Source organism: Carassius auratus, chromosome 4 (genome assembly GCF_003368295.1).
Source record: "Carassius auratus strain Wakin chromosome 4, ASM336829v1, whole genome shotgun sequence".
NCBI lineage: Eukaryota > Metazoa > Chordata > Actinopteri > Cypriniformes > Cyprinidae > Carassius > Carassius auratus.
The window spans coordinates 10,746,629-10,763,926 of NC_039246.1; the positions used below are offsets into that span (position 1 = coordinate 10,746,629).

Here is a 17,298-nt window from a genome sequence, read left to right on the forward strand (position 1 = left end):
CAACTATGTCAAGCATGCTGGCCACTGCAACATAAAGGCAGTTGGCCGCCTAGTTCAGCCATAATCAGAAGAGGAGAAGGCCCTCTTCCTTGCCCGAGAGCGTGCCCCCGAGCTCACTCCAGTGTCGGCTTGAGCCCCCGAGTTTAGCCCACAGAGGGCTCCGGTGCCTATGTCTGGCCAACTGAGGGCCTCGGACCCCGTAACCCTTCCCAATTATTTTTTGTATGTTTTCATGGTACTTCAGAGCAAAAAAAAAAGAAAAACGAAAATGATATAGGAGGGACTGTCTTACATTCTTGTATTTGCATTGATTGTCCCAGTGTGTCTGTTGCTCTGCAAAGGTTAAAATGGTTTATTGGGTTTCTCAAGATACCTATATGTCATCTTTTAAATACTCAAGATGTCATCCTACACAAATATCTCCAACAAAGAGTCGACAAACATTAGAAAAGGGTGGATTATAGAGGATTGATGACTGTTTCCTGTCACACCTGCCCTGCCCATTGTAAAATCACTCAGATTCTCAATCTACTCTTATAATTTCGATGACAATTTTAACTTAATTCAGTGACTGGGTTATGCCAAATGCCCGTGAGCTCCAACTAATTTAGCAAAGAAAAAAATTCTTCAGTTGACAGCCATATCTGAGTTATTAAGATCTTTCAAGTAAGTTTTTATAGAGCAGATGAGAAAGTATGCCTTTTCTTTCTCCTCATAGGAAGTTTCTTTTGTTACCAAACAAACATGAAGAATAAAACCTATTATCAGCTCCAGTAACAGGTTGTCTTGACAAGTTTCTGTCAAATAGATCTTCATAGGAGATGGATGATAAATAATTTATCACAAAAAGTCCAAGCACATAACATATAGAACAGTATTCACTTAAAAATATAAAGGTTCTTTATTGGAATCTATGGTTCCATGAAGAACCTTTAACATCCATGGAACATTTCAAGGGTCATTATAGTGGAAAAGGGATCTGTAGAGGAATAAGTAAGAACACTAAGAAAACAGAAAAGTTCTTTGGGGAAATTAATGGTTCCATGGCATCATTGCGAAAACCTTTCGGAAGATTTATTTTTTAAGAATGTAGAAAGTAAGTAAAATTATTATGAATATAATTCAAAGCTGTTTTGAATTTACATGCGTTTACATTTAATGCTAATCTGGTCATTAGTTAATAAACAGTAAAATGCGTGTTTATGTTGTTTTTTTACTTATTGGACTTACAAATGCATGACTGACTAAGAACAGCTTCACTTTGGACTAAGCACAGCAACCATATAAAAGCCATCTGTGCTGGATGTGCACAGAAGAGTAGAAGATTATGCTAGTTGCGATAGAGAGAAAGAGAGAGAGAGAGGGGGAGAGAGAGAGAGAGAGAGAGAGAGAGAGAGAGAGAGAGAGAGAGAGAGATCTGCGCGCTGTACTTGCCAGTGAGACTCAGCACGCACCGCGCGCTTTCTATCTGGGAACTTTCAAAAAGGATTCGTTATAAACTCATCACCTTCATGTCGGCTCTGCTGAATATTTCCTCACCGATGCTATGGTTACCTTTATTACGGTATGTATCTTTAGAAAGTTTGTTTGGTTGGACTGCTTCCATGGATCGTTCGATGGCAATCTGAAGGTCTTTTGGCACTGTTGCGCATTTTCTCTTGTTCTCCAGGACAGTTTCTGTGCGATTAACCATTGAAAAAGATCATACAGCGAATATTTGCTCGTAAAACAACACATTTTGTGACAGCAACAACTGCGTAATTTGCGTTATTGCTCCATAACATTAGAGTAAACGTGTCTGAGGAACTTTCTGCACATTTGTGTATTTGGGAAGAATGTGAATTGCTCAGAGCCTCGGGCTGAACTGAAAACCAGTACGGGCAAATTCACTTCTTACCTTTCAAAGTGCTCTTCTCTTTGCGCACAAAACAATAGAGGGCCGAGATCATTTTTTTTTTTACGAGGTCTTCTAACTATAGAAGTGTCTAGATCTGTCTATAATTGTAAATGTTAGCTTAACTTTGCATCTCTCCAAATATAGAAATATTTCTTGAGAAAATGAAAGGTTCAAATGCAGTAATTTGAAAAGTTGCTCGACTTTAACTGATAAGACAACACTAAAACTTAAACGCAATACTTAGATGTTGTCTAAACATTTTGCTATTGAGTCTTTCCTCCGAGAGCTGGCTGAGATTGGCAGACAATCCCTAAAACAGATAATCCACATAAATCTGTGCTGGAGATGCCAGTGCTTTCAAAGCCCTTTAAATTTTTCGGAGGGTTAAACTTGCAACTGGAAGTTGCATGGATGTGTTTTTTTTTCCCACTTGTGTTTTGATAGTCCTGTCTGTGTTTGTTTCTGCTTATGTTTCCCTGCTGTGTGTGTGTTGAGGGAAGTCTTGTGCAGACATGCTCCTGAAACAAGCATCTGTCAAATAAAGGATTTGACATGAGGCATCCACTGATGGGGAGGCTAAAGGGTTAATGCAAATCATTTAGATGTACTGGTGAACATGTGTCACAATAAATATGGAATCAGACTGTGGTGAACCTTTGGCACTATTTGAGGACTTTTCTCTAATATGTATAAAGTCATTATAGAGATTAATAAATCACAAAATCTGAATTTCCTGCTATTTTGATGACTTGTAAAGACAAGTATTTATTCTGAGTGAGAACGGAAGTAAAGTTTTATTTAGTAAGTGTATTTAAATAAATACTTGACACATTATTTATAAAAAAAAATAACAGCAACAAAAACAAAATTGCATTTTCTAGATTTGAAGTTGTATCTATTTTCAGAAAACCATCTTAACCAGGCTTGGTGACATTGCACACCTCTTACACAACAGGTGTTTTAGTCCACTAGCTAATAGGAAAACACTTCACATATGTGAATTTCTAAATTATTATGGCTTTGAAATGCTTCCATGCTCTACAGTAGTCTGAGTTCATCTGTGTAGTGGCTCTGGAAACTGTAGTGGTAAATGTTTGGCCAGTTGCAGTGCATCCTATCTGTCACTTTAAAATGGGAACAGCAAAAAATGTTGGCTGGCCATCAGGGGATCTCATCAACTTTATCGTCTCTTTTTTTGTTCACCATGTTTAAACTGTGGGAAATTCACAACGCTGACCATATATGGATCTTCTCATTATAGAATTCTTTATGTATGCCCAATCATGCAGATAGATAGAGCATGAAAATGTATTTTTCATCTTGATAAACGTGTCTTGGCTGTTTTCATATTTCGAAAAGTGTGCTTCGCTAACCGGTTACAAAGTCTAAACTGTCAGTACACTTCACTGGCAGACCCATAATCAAAATGACAGATGGCAGACAGGCAGAAATACATCATTTATCAAGGCCAGGTTCAAAGAAATTAAGCACTTCTTTGTAACTCTTCATTTTCTTAGTAACTCTTCATTTTGCATAATATTGATAATTGTACAGAAAACAAAACCTATAGTTACAGTATAGCTAATGATAGCGCAACAATACTGCACAGCTTAACAGCGCAGAATTTGTAAAAGTGTTCCCATTCTTTTCTGTCACGTTTACCTTATCAGCACAGTATTGATATTGTGTGACATGGTACATGGAAGCATGGCATGCTGGGTATTCTAATACTTTCATACTTGGGCTTGTACTTGCACTGTTCTAGTTTGCTAAGTGGCTAGAAGAGCAAATGCTATACCAGAATTTGACTGTGCATTTCCATTTGTGGCTGTAGTTTTGCTAATACTGAGAATCCTAAGCAGAGCATTAAAAAAAAAAAAATTCCAGCTGTTAAAATAAATGATCTGTTGGGTATTTTGGGCTAAAACTCCACAGACACATTCTGGGGACACCAAAGACCAATATTACATCTTGTAAAAAGGGGCATAATAGGTGTCCTTTAAACGTGAAGCCGTGGTAGAAATATCCACACTTCTGAGTAGGAAGTAGCTACAGCTTTTGTAGTTTGTATCCTTGACAAAGTGTTGCTGTCAGCTGCCAAACACCCATCTATCAAATTACATTGAAATAACCAACATGATCATGTTACAAACTCCAAGGTGTGTTAATTACACTAACTGTTTGGCAGTGAAACCCAAAAACAAACATTCATATCTTTTCCTTGTTTGTGAGATCTGCATCTTCTGTTTATGATTTTAAAACTAAGTTACAGACTCATTTTTTACTCTCGCATTTAATTCATTATAATTCTTGTTCTGACTTTAACTTATGTTTTAGTGTGTATATTTAGTATTATTCTTTTTATTTGACCTTTTCTCTTTTGTACAGCACATTGGTCAACTCTTGTTATGTTTATTTGTGCTTTATTTTTTATTTTGAGTGAAAAAGATATCGTATACAATGTTTTCGGAACCTTTTAAATAACGTTCTAATCATGACTGGACATTATTACACTCTTAGAATATAAAAAATAAACATTCAAATAATTTTAGAACGTTGCAAGAAATGTTTTATGAAACTTTAAATAATGTTCTAATTCCGACAAGAAAGCTGGACGTTCTTAGAATATCGAGATACTTTACAATCATTTCTAAATAATGTTTCCACTGTTTTTATAACCTAAATATTTTGCCTGGGATGCTGCTTGTGAGACCAAGATGATAACTAGAACTATAAAAGTCTTAAATCTTAAGGAATTTACCCCTTTACTGGTGTTATAATCACTCTAATAGTACCAAAAATGAAGGCACTGGCTGCCAAAATTTGACATATTTTTCAGTCTTGTCATATTAACTTACACTTGTCATATACCATTCAGTGTGTTGGCCGATAATCAGAACTTACCAAAAACACGTCGACTGAATGAAGTGTGCTGAAGGGAGGCATGACACACACTGCCAAACAGCTGTAATGCGTCCTCTACACTGATCGCTTAGCGAACAACTCACGTCACGAGGCACTGAAAACATGAAATGCTAAGCTAGCTTAGTTCATAAAAACACTGCATGCGAACTAGAGTAAACTAATGCTCACGTGTATGTACTTTGAGCTGATAGTTTACTCAGCTTGACTAGCTTTCGATATTGAAAGTCTGAAAACCTTCAACAAAAACCCACCAATAAATCATAACAACTGAAATGTTTGTCTTCTGAACTTAATATGCAAAGTTAGACTGCATCTGCATATGTTTACTTGTAAGGAAAGCCACCACTTGATGGGTTTTAAACACTGCAGGTCAGGTCTTACATCTCAAAAACATTCAGAACCAAGCCGGGATGAATCCAGATGGAAGTTAGTGCAGGGTGCTGGTCAGGAAAAGAGAGTGTCCAGATGGGGGGGGGGGGGTGTCTATTTTTTTGCTCTTTTAGAGGAACATCTGGAGGCAATTGGACAGCATTAGGGTTTAGACGCTCTTCTCTGAAAATCCTGGGTGGATTTCTTCCACTGGCATGCTGCCTCCTAAGCCATCCTGAGTCCATCAACTTGGGTAGCTCTTCTGAAACACACAAGAAATATGTACGGTCGCGGTGTCATGTCCAGTAGATACCATTAGATAACATGTTATTTTGAAAGATGCTTTCAACGTGCCAGTGGATTGCTAACAGACAACACTTTTAAGTGCTTTAACCCTTTTAACCATTGTACTATTTCTATTTCTCCGGTGATATGTATGCATGTTTCAATCTCAAACAATAGCATAACAGTTCATAATGCACTTCAATGGAAAACGCTTTCCAAAGCTAAAAGCTAACTCCATGTGACTGAAGTATACAAAGTGTATCAGTACAGTATCTGTTCTGTAGTAGACATGTGGCATTGCTCCTCTTACAAACCCAGTCTGTCAGAAAATAACCCTAAGAATGGGAAACTGGTTGTGGACAGTGTTGGGGAAAGTTACTTTTTTTTACTCACCTGGGTTGAATTTGCTAACAACAAATAAATTAATAACAATAACACTCTTACTGCATTTTTGCTTATTTTTATGGTTGAATTTGACCGTCAAAGGTCAGCAGTGAGATTAAATACATAAAGTATATTTGTGTCATTTAACAGATTTAATTATTGCAGGTCTGCATCATATTCTGAGTTTGCATTTTGCTGTTTTTATTCATTTCTAGGAATACTGAATGTGTTTTTGAGCAAGTGAGATGAATATATGCATGTTCATATTTAGTCTAGAACTACAATAACCATCATGTTTACACAGCAGAGACAATGCCTCCATATCTTATGATTTTTCTCAAGATGAGAAGATTTATTGAAAAACTTTGTTTTTCAATAAATGAAAAACAAAGTAACTTGCATTATCTATTTGAAAGTGAACCTTAGATATTGTGTTGTAAATTTAAAAGTAATGCGTTACTAGTTACTGGAAAAAAAGTAATCATATTACTTAAGTCAAATTGTAATTGTAATGCACTGTGTATAATCATATATTTACGCAGATGTCTAAATGGATTCGGCTGAAAAGAAACAATTATTTGCTGTAAATATGTCAATATGTCAATACAAACTGGCCATTGAGTGGATTAGTCAATGAATTCTAAAACTGTCCAGTTCATGTTGACCGTGCAACTCCAATATCTGTGTTATCTAAGCGTGCCGGACTGAACGGTGTGTTAAATGGTGCATTGGTTGGTGTGAAGGCTGTTGCTAATCTCAGGCCAATCCTCTAGGAGTTAAAAGCTCAGGGAGTTGTAAGCCTCCTTGGCCAGTCTTAGATGATGTGCGTAGGTGGTGAAGAAGCCCCAATGCCGAGGCCACCGACACAGTGCTGTGAGAGATTAACACCTGTCATACATGAACATTCTATTCTGTAGGTTTGAACTTCAAGTGTAATCGAAAAACAAGAAAGCAATATGCATGCAATTGATTGTTATTTGTTGTATATCACAGCTGTTTGACGGAAAGGTTTGCTGTTGGGAGAACGGGTATGCTGTGCAAAGTCAAAGAAACAAAATTAATTTTTATTCAGACTTCTAGTGACCTTTTGGTTGCTGTTCTAAAATGAAGGAAACCATAAGTGTTTATAAGGATTAATCCCGAAGCAAGTGCAGAGCTGTGCATCGAGTGGCCTAAACCAGTTAAAGGAGATCAAGGACCAGATTTTGACGCCTAATGCTCCTGTGTCCTGAACTAAAAGTTCACGGAGCGTGCTGTTTTATGCACTTTAATATTATGTCATTATAAAATATTGACTTGAAAGCCAGGTCTTTTGTTTTCCAGTGAAAACTAAAACAGCTACTAGCAGGCCCATAGCTGGTAAGGTCACAAGACTCAGGTTATATAAAAAGTAATTCCTTTTTGCTGAGATCAAACTGATTGCGGAGGACAGTTTTTTGTGAGAGTCATTTGTGTGTAAGTGAAAAGGAATTTCTTGATGTAGTTTCTGAGGTAATTTACTTCTAAGGCGATGGACTTGTGAGCTCTTAAACAATGCTTGCTTGTTTAGCATTTAGCCAAGGAGGTTGTTGGGCTGTTATCTGTCGCCCTCACTGCATCTATTTTGGCTGATGAGGAGCATCGCCAGATTAAAAAGGACCCAGGGTGATTTAAAAACAATATCCCTCTGAATCGCTGAAGATCAGTCCACTCCTAGAGCTATGAATCTGTCCAAACCAGAAATACAATGTGATAACCTTAAATATGCTGAATGTGTTGCATAATTTTTATTTAGCCCAAAGAAATGACGACGTGCCGTTCATCGTGCAAACATAGTTATCAGCACTGCACAACAATTAGACTAAGTCTTAGCAAAAATGGAAAATGGCTGAATTGTTGAGCTTGTACTGTACGCGCTCACCAGCTAATCATCACGATTTGTGTTTCGAACTTGATGCCACTTGAAAAGTCTTATCTTGTCCTGGACTTTTCACAATTGTTCCAAGCACGCAGACAGCTTTTCTCTTCTCTGACCTAGTTTAAATGCATTAGGGCGTCAACAAATTTGGGCATTGCTAAGAAAGCAACCCAGAGTCCATTAACTGCCCTATCAGCTGACTAGGCCAATCACATGAACTTAGCGTGTCATTCCAGGCGCTTAAAACAGTCTGGTGTGGTTTGGCTGGGAGCTTGTGAGTGAACTGCCACCCAGGGAAATGGTCAAAATCATTCACCACTTAAAATCATTCACTACTTTCATGTCATGCTCAATTTGGGTCAGACGTGAGAGTTTGTGTATAAGTGATTTATCCCGCAGGTGGGCATGTGGCAGACACCATTTTTCTCCAGTTTAATTGTATTAAGGGATTCATTGCGGCCCACTGTGAGTTTGGGCACTTCAGTGAGTGTGGTTTTTGCTTTGTTATTTCTGTTGTTTATAACGAACAATGTTGTAACCCCTTTTCATTTTTATCAGAAAATTATATAATGTCTGTTATTGTGCATTAATCATATCCAACAAAATAACTTAGAACGCAGCTTTAAATATGTTCTTAATTGTCTTTAAAAAATAGAATTACACTTAGTTTACTCAAAATAGTAATGTTACTTTGTGAAAGTGCTTTTTGCTGTCTTTTCACTTTCTTTTTAAAAAGGAAAATGTCATTGCAAACTCCTATAGCAAGCTCAATAGCCTTATTTTATATTGCACATAAATCCTGAATCCTTGCACACAAAAGTTTATATAAAACAGCATAAAAATAGGCCAAGAGTCTTCTGAGGTCATCCACTATATGAGGAATATTTATCAAAATTTATTCAAAACCTTTCTATCTGCTGCATCTCTTGATTCTCTTTCTCGCCAGCACAAATTTGTACTAGTGCAATTTATTAAACAGCTTTTATTTTCGTTAGTTCCTCACAATTAGCTAATATGACTTCAGAAAAGTTAGAATAAAATGTATTAGACATACTGTAAGATCTAGTTGTCTGGTGTGTTTTTTGTGTGTGTGTGTGTGTGTGTGTGCGTACAGCTAGCATGGAGATTTACACTGAATGAAAGTGTGAGCAATTCCATATTAGCATTACCATACTGCAACTTTTTACTTAGAAATGGTGAAGCACTTGGGTCAGTGTCTCAGGCTGATCTGCAATCATTTGTGATGTTAGAAGAATCTCCCCCTACCAAACCTCTATTTGGCACCTTCCTGAAGACAAACGTTTAAGCTGCTGTTCATCCAGGAAGAGACATGAATGCACATCTGTGCTCCTGTGAGACGTGAACTTCCTGCATTTATGCAACATGACAGAACAAGGCCCATAAAGAAACATGTCAGGGTCTTAGAGATTTTAAACGTGTTCGAGAGGAAAGCTTTCGGAAAGGCCCTCTGCATGGATCAGACCTTAAACTCTTGTTAGTTTAGTGAGGGATCGCATTAGCCGTGCTTCCTAGAAGGTCTCTGACAATGTTTGCAGCACATGAAGAAACACAGCTAAGTATTTGAGCGTAGTTAAGAGGATGTGAAGGATTATCTATTCAAACATGGTCGAAACAGATTCAAGTGCATGTGCTTCTCTCACATCATTTGTTGTGTTATAAATAACACTTCAAGCGAACCAAGTTGAACTTTAATGTGACCGAGTTGCTCATAATAGGTAAATTTTGGAAGCTTAACGTAGAAGAACCCTTTTAAAACCTTGCTGGACATATACAAACATAGCCAAGCATTTGATCGCACTTAAGAGGATGAAAAAGATTATCTGTTCAACCCTGGTCTGGAGCTCCAAGTAAATTTCCACCCCGTGTTCACCTGAATGAACCCAAATGGTGAGAATAATTGATGTTCATTCCAGTATCTTGCACTTTTGTGTACTTTTCCCCAGAGGCTATGCATTTATGGGGTATAAGATGCAAATTGTGTTGACAAAGACGAAGCATTTCAAATTGATGTTTTTCTGTTCTCAATTAAAGTGCACATGGGAATGTTGCACAATTAAATTCATATAAACATTACAACAAAATCGTAACCAATACACATACATTCTCACAGGCTCTCTGGGATGGTCATGTAACTCTTGCTACAGTATGAGCACAGCACATTTTTGGTTTCAGGCAACAGTTGTATGTTTTTATGCAATGTTTTATTTTCTGACTTTCTTTTATTCTGCTCATGTGGCAGTTAAAATTACATAATTTTTTCTTTTTCTTTTTTATATGATTTCTTTCATTAAAATCAAATTAATGTATTATAAGTTCATTTTTTTTGTTTTTGTAGATTTATGGTACTAAATTATATGAATGGAATAGTTAATTAAAAAAATAAGGAAAAGGTGAAACTAAAAAGTAAAAAAGTGAAACAAAAACATTTATTATTATGAAAAATGAATTAAAACATTTTAGATGAAATGTGCTGTAGGTTTTACAAAACATGTTTTAGTTGTTAGCATGTTAATATCTTTGTTAATATCTTGTTCCAAATTTGAGGCTGATATTGCAAAAATATTAAATCATTAAGATTTTGTTAGGGCACAGTACAAAACGTTTCCACAAGATAAAAAAACACTTGAAGTTCATTCTGCTTTGCCATTCAATGGAGTTATTTTTCACTTTAAATATTTTTTTCTGGACCAGCTTTTCACATCATGTCCTTTTTGTGTGTGTGTGTGTGTGTGTGTGTGTGTGTGTGTGTGTGTGAGTTCACATAGCAAATGCCAAAACATTTTGTATCATTAAGATACAGTAAACAAACTAAAAAAAAAACTTTATTTTGGTCAAGATTGACCAGAGACAAAAATGACAGAAAAACACCAGAGGGTTGATAACAAACCCCAAAATACTCTGTCACAGGCCTGTTTACATTTTAGGAAGCTGTTATGGTGTATTTTGTTTTGAACAAACATGCATAAAAACTGTTTAATTGCAGGGATTTTGCATTTTTGGCCTTATTTTGATTCTTAGCAGATTTACTGCCTGAGAATTTAGTGTAAATTTGATTACTTTGTGTCTTGTTAAATGCCCTGCAAATGTAGATTGGATTTGGTTTATCAAATTTAGATTATTAGCACACCTTGGAATTAAGTTGATTCCCTTGCAAAATTCTTTACTACAGATTATATATTTAATACAATTATTCAGTCACTACTTCAGTAATGTGGTTGTTGTGAACTCAGCAATTGCACAGGCAGAAAAAATGAATCTATAAAGGCACTGAAACTGAATAATTTTCGACACCACTGCCTGTAAGGTGACTTTGTCATGCCGTTCCTCTTTTGAAGTGCCAACGTGTAATTTGCGGCATCACCCCTGCCAAAAATAAAAATTAGTGATGCTTATTGACCGATAATGAGGACGGAGTGATTAACAGTCTCCTCTGGGCAGTGTGGGTTTGATTCACACTCCCTCATTCACCTGTCCCTTTCAGACATCAAGATTTCAATCTCTTAAACAATAAAGGTCAGTGTTGCTAGTACGCACAGACAATTGCCTGCAAACTTGTGACATCAATGAAAAATTAGATAATTTTCTGTAAAATCCAGTTGAACTAATCTGAACTCTGTGTCAAATGATAAAAGATTAAACATTCCTACAGAACAAGAGGTATTTTGTGTCCGTTTTCGTCATTAAAGTCTAATTTAAAACCAATCGTTTATATAACAAACCAAGAATCCCATGACACTATCAACCATCATGCCAAGACCAAACCCTGCAGTTCTTCGAAGGCAAGACATGTGGCCCGGGGCAGCGTAAAGATTAGGAAGCACACTGCATATTAATTTTCATCAGACACTTATGCCAAATGGTCCTTTGATGTAGCAGCTGTAACCCTTGATTGTCTGCAGCATGTCTGTCTTTGTGCATCAGTGTCATCATTAGTCTTCAGTTCCTACACTTTGCACTGTAGTCTGTAGTTTTGACCGCTCTAGATGTTTTGCAGCGGACACAATAGCTCGCATTCTCTCGTTAAATCAGTTTGATTTCAGCTGATCCCAAAATGCACAGTTGAGATGTTGTCAGTGTCTGGTTATTCAGGAAGACCTGAGAAGAATGTCTAGTTACGAGTTAAGAAAAATAATTAGTATCCTTGTCATACCAGGAAAGTGACGAATCTGATGATTGCCAAGTGAGGCCTGCCGCTTGCATACTGTTGAAGAGAAAATTGAGAAGCTGTTAACTGTAATTGTTAGTTTTAAAGTAACCACACAAGATTATGGTAGGCCACAACTCTTACCTTATTTAGCATGGAAATCTGCACTAAATATCACTAACAGCTCACAGAGGACGGACCGTCTTACTTGAAGCAATGTGGAAAAATGCACTATTGTGTTAAAAGAATACAGTAGTTTACCCAAAATGGAAAAAATATTAATATTGTTTTTGACTTAAATTTAGATTTGACCATTTTTAGGTTACCCTTTTCAGTGCAATTAGCATTACATGTGTTACAGTATTTCTTTATCCTTATTAATGTTATAAAAAACATCTGTTCATGTTAGCTTAGGTCTACCACATAATAGTAAAACACATTTTCATTTTAATAATGTATTGGTAGATTTTAATAATGTATCGGAAGGTTTTGAAATGAACACTAGTTAAGATTAATAAACAAGTGCTTTTCATTGTATTTTCATTTTCATTCACTGATAGTGCACAGTAACTAACTGTTACTAGAAAAATCAAGAAATGTGCTGCTAGTTTTTTCCATGCTTTTACAATAAATCCTTCAAGAGGACCCAAAACGACTATAAAGTATCAAAAAAGTCTCATAAAAGTTGACTTGTACGCTGTATGTTTTAATGAACAAATTGAAATGTAAGTGGTTCTTGAAAAGCTGTAGTCCCTATTAATTATAATTGCATGGGAAAAAAGTTTAAGTACGGAAATAAAATTTACCCAGATGAATAAGTGATGTATTTTTTTCTTGAATCCAGTTTAAATAACCTTTTATACCATCATGATATGGTGTACTCTAATGATGCTCCAATGATTTAGCAGACTCTGCTTTTGCACTTTGTGGTTTCTGTTTCATGCTATTGTGCTCCGCCATGAAACAGAACGTACACCGTGCCAAATAGATGTGCCAGGAGCTCAAATAAATATGCCAAAAGGGAGGCCACAAACACGCTCATGTGCATGTCACTGCAGGCCATCTTTTACCGCACACCCATTAACTGTGTGCCTTGATGGCATGCAGATATTCTGGAGAAGTGCCACCGCTTATTTTCATGCAACAATGAGCTTCATGAGAATTCAGTGCTGTCACAAGGCCAAAAAAAAAAGAAAAAAAAAGAAAGTTGATTGCTTTTGTTTGCTATATATTTATAGATTTATATTTATAAATCCGTCTTCTGTTTCTCCACAGATCTTACAGGTGAATCTAGTGATGTCCATCTTGCTGTACGTGATGTTCCTCATGTACCTCTATGGTATCTCAGCTTCTACGATGGACACGCAGCGGCCCACGCAGGACCCCATCAACACACTCATCATAAAGCTCCTGCAGGCTGACATCAGTCGCAGCCGACAAAAGCAGGATGACGTGCTCCCTTCCTACACCTTAAACCCACCCTCAGTGACGGATTACAAGGAGAACATCAGTGACCAGTCCATGACGGACATCTCGACGGAGCTTCTGCGTCAGCACAAACGTTACAACTCGCCCCGTGTGCTTCTCAGCGACCGGCCTCCGCTGCAGCCGCCACCGCTCTACCTCATGGATGACTTCGTCAGCAACCAGGATGGCAGCGGTGCCAACAAGACTCGGCAGAAGCGCAACACTGAGCACAAGAGCTACAGGGGCGAGTTTTCAGTATGTGACAGCGTCAGCCTGTGGGTGACGGACAGGACCACTGCTGTGGACATTAAGGGACAAGTGGTCAAGATTTTGGGGTCTGTCAATGCAGGACGCACAAACATCAAGCAGTACTTTTACGAGACGAGATGTGACACCGGCAAGTCCCAAAAGGGCAGCTGTCGGGGCATCGACGAGAAGCACTGGAACTCACAGTGCAAAACCTCGCAGACTTTTGTGCGTGCTCTCACTCAGGATGAATCGTCGGTGGGATGGCGCTGGATACGAATAGACACCTCGTGCGTCTGCGCGCTCTCACGCAAACACCGCAGGACGTGAAAAACACCTCAGCCACTTCTCCACTGTCTTTTTTATGTTCCCTGGGGGGAGGGCTGTAAATATATAAATATAAATTATTATTTAAGTTATATGGAATGCATATAGTTTATACATGTCTATGTATAATGTATAAATATACTTGTTATTTATTTAAGTTGTTTGCAAAAAAAAAAGAAAAAAAAAGAGACTTACAATAATATGCAATGCCGCTAAGCTACAGGAGCATTGCATGCTGAATTGTGCCTTGCTCACATATCAGAGTCAAAGGACACATCACCTGGACCTTGGGAACAGTTGCAATGGAAAACACAGATCACTCAATATCATATTAACTTCAGTATTGTTCATGAAAACCAGTTTTTCTACTGAAACAGGCTGCCAGTATATCCTCTTCGTGTCTGGGAAAATGAGTCACAGTTGGGATGTTGTCATATTTTGTTTGGAAATGTGTAAACATACAGTATATGTATCAAAACTGCATGAAATACCTAAGAAGTATATATTTTTCTAAGCACTCCTATTAGTGGTTTAAAGATGCAGAAACTTGTGCAGAGAGTCAATCCTAGCAGAACATATGAACCAAAAAGTGACGGTTTAGTGATACACAATCTAGGCCGTATTTTGAATTCTAGATGGCCTTCTGAAAATGTTTAACATCATTTTAGAAATTGAATTTAGTGCATTCCAACATAGCCGCAATGAAGTGGGAACGACAACATCCAAGTATTGACTTTGAAGAGTCCAATCATGAAATTATTGCTCACCATCGTGTAGCTCAGTAGCCCTGAAGAAGCTCCTCAGCAAATGGAGGCACAAAGACTCCTCCCACTAGCCATGCCCTTTTCTGAAGCCCTGCCCAGTCTACCAGAAACAACCAGAAATAAGCTTACTACACTTTTAGTCTCTTTTCGATCACCTGCCATGATCAGTAGCAACTTGACCACCTTAAAGAATGAAGCCAGCACACATAAGAGCAGCATGTAAACAAAATGGGCCGTCGCTAATGACAATGTAGTGTTACACAGAGGTAAAGCTGCCTTAAGACGATGTGCATACTTGCAGAGCTGGGATTTGAACATGTAATCTCCCCCTTAATAGGGTTTCCCTCTTGTCAGACTCTTCTTAGGAGATAAGCATTTCGCCAGTGCGCTGCGGCTAAAAAAAGGCCTGCTGTACATTTATATAAAGAAACTTGCTCATCACTAGTCAGGAGATACTAAGGTGAAGATTAGCAGATACTAAGATTTGCGATATGCAATGACTTATTGCATGGATCATGAATCAGCCTCTTGAACAAATTAACATGATTTGTACTCCTTCACATTAAATATGATATCAAGACAACACGTTTGTCAGCAAAGCGTATAAGAGAATGTAGGCAGCATTTGAAGCCATTTTAAGAGCATTTTTAAAAGGCCAGGCAGATGCGGCTCGGCTTTTGTTCAGGCTTATTTTGGTGACGTATGACCCAGGTCACCTTTGATTGGACAAGCCGTCCAAGTAGCCACAAGAATCCAAAATATACCACCTACATATCATATTTACTTTTGTACCGGCATATAAAACTTGCAGGTTAAGCCAGGATGGGGCCCAAACCCATTACTACATCAAGTGAAGTGCCAAGACTTCGTCCTCCAAGGTCTGAGCATAAAGCTTTATTAGCATGAAATTGTATTATATTGCGACTATAAAAAGATCAGTATAAAAAAGTGTTTTATTGCTTTTTAATGCTTCACGGGTTGCTGGATTAAAGGCACTTTTTACGTTTTTTTTTTGTGGCTGACGACTCTGTTCGTGACCTGATATTCAGTGCTTGTATTGGATGGGAGGTTGTGAAACAGAGAAACAGGGTATGGGCTCAGATTTGAAACCACAGACCACCAAGGATACAACACACCTTTTTCAATCTCTGATTACGTCCCGCTTCAGTATGGCCCTCTGCGGAAAAACAGGATAAAAGCTGAACACAGGAACTCCATTTTCCAAGGATGCTGTTGGGAATTGGCCCACACAGTTGTCCAAATGAATTGCCTTTTCTGTAAAACACATTATTACACTGGAACATGAGGATCCCTAAATGATTTTGACTTCTTGGATGACATTCACCGAAACATTCCCATGTATTTTATGCTGTCTTGAAAATCCCTGCTGGTGTCATGCATACTGTGTAGGATTCTTGCTGCTTTAAACCACTACAACTACCCTTATAATGGACCAATGGCCATTGCCGAAACCCAAGGACAAGGACTCTTTTATGATGAAATGAAACTGTGCCAAAACACAACAAACTATATTTAAGGACTACATGCTTCTTAATTATATTCAGACATGAATGTTATCACTGGTATGTCAAAAAATCAAATTGCAAGACAAATCCCTATTTTAGTAAAGAAGAAAGATGGTAATTGTTCAGTGAAGTAGTTTGTTTTGGCTGTACCTATAACCCATTGTTTGTATTTTTATTTAATGTTTTTTGAAAGAGAGACTTTTCCCATAGTGGCAGTGTTTCTCAAAATGTCTTTCTCGTGCTGATACTTGAAGGAGTGCTGTTTATCTGGCCTACAACATTCTCCTCTTTCGCTGCAAGGGCAGTCTGTGTGAGATTTGTCTGAATAAAGGTTTTTTAATCTTACTACTGATTACGTCCTTTTGGGAATCTACATGAATATTGTTATCTGTAGAAAGTAATGTCGCTCTTTGTATGTTAAACATGTCAATCACAGAATATCGGAAAAGAACCCAAAAACCTTTCCCAGCCCCAAATCTTGAGATGATCGGTGTGTGTGTTTCTAATCAAACATTGATGGTCTCTTCAGAACCCAAGTAACCATGGGAAGGCGCAGAGGACTAAACAACCTTCAGTGAGTAAATACATTCGTTTGCCAGAGACCACAGGAAGAAAATAGCTCTGGTCAATGGTTAATTAACATATAATCCTCTTGCGGTGTATTCTTAAGAGCAAAGCCTGAGACTGAGTGATCTTGAAAAATCACTGCTGAAAAAGAGTTCAATGAGGTGAAAGGACAAGCAAATGAGGCTAACAAATATAAGTGTTTGTTTACATGTCCATATCAGAGTCAATCTTGTAAGAGTAATTGTGATTGTCAGATACAGTGACCTTATTTGACCATTTGGACAATAATTAGCTATTAAAAATGGGTGAATGTTAGTGCATTAGATAAAAAAGCAAGGGGCATCTGAGCTCAAACAAGAATGGCTTTTTATTAGCCGGTGTTCTGATGGTTTTTAGTAGGGGTGCTCCGATCACGATCGGCCGATCATTAATGCGCATCTCGTCAGTAAAGCCGGTTCTCTAATCAGCGGTTAATTCCA

At 37.7% G+C, this 17,298-nt stretch overlaps 1 protein-coding gene across 1 annotated transcript; it reads left to right on the plus strand.

Annotated features, from left to right (window-relative positions):
• The first annotated feature begins 1,440 nt into the window (after positions 1-1,440).
• Positions 1,441-16,535, plus strand: LOC113068095 (neurotrophin-3-like). Its single transcript, XM_026240689.1, has 2 exons — positions 1,441-1,564; positions 13,198-16,535. Exons 1-2 carry the CDS (start codon positions 1,547-1,549, stop codon positions 13,963-13,965), a joined length of 786 nt encoding a protein of 261 aa, XP_026096474.1. The 5' UTR covers positions 1,441-1,546; the 3' UTR covers positions 13,966-16,535.
• Positions 16,536-17,298: the final 763 nt, after the last annotated feature.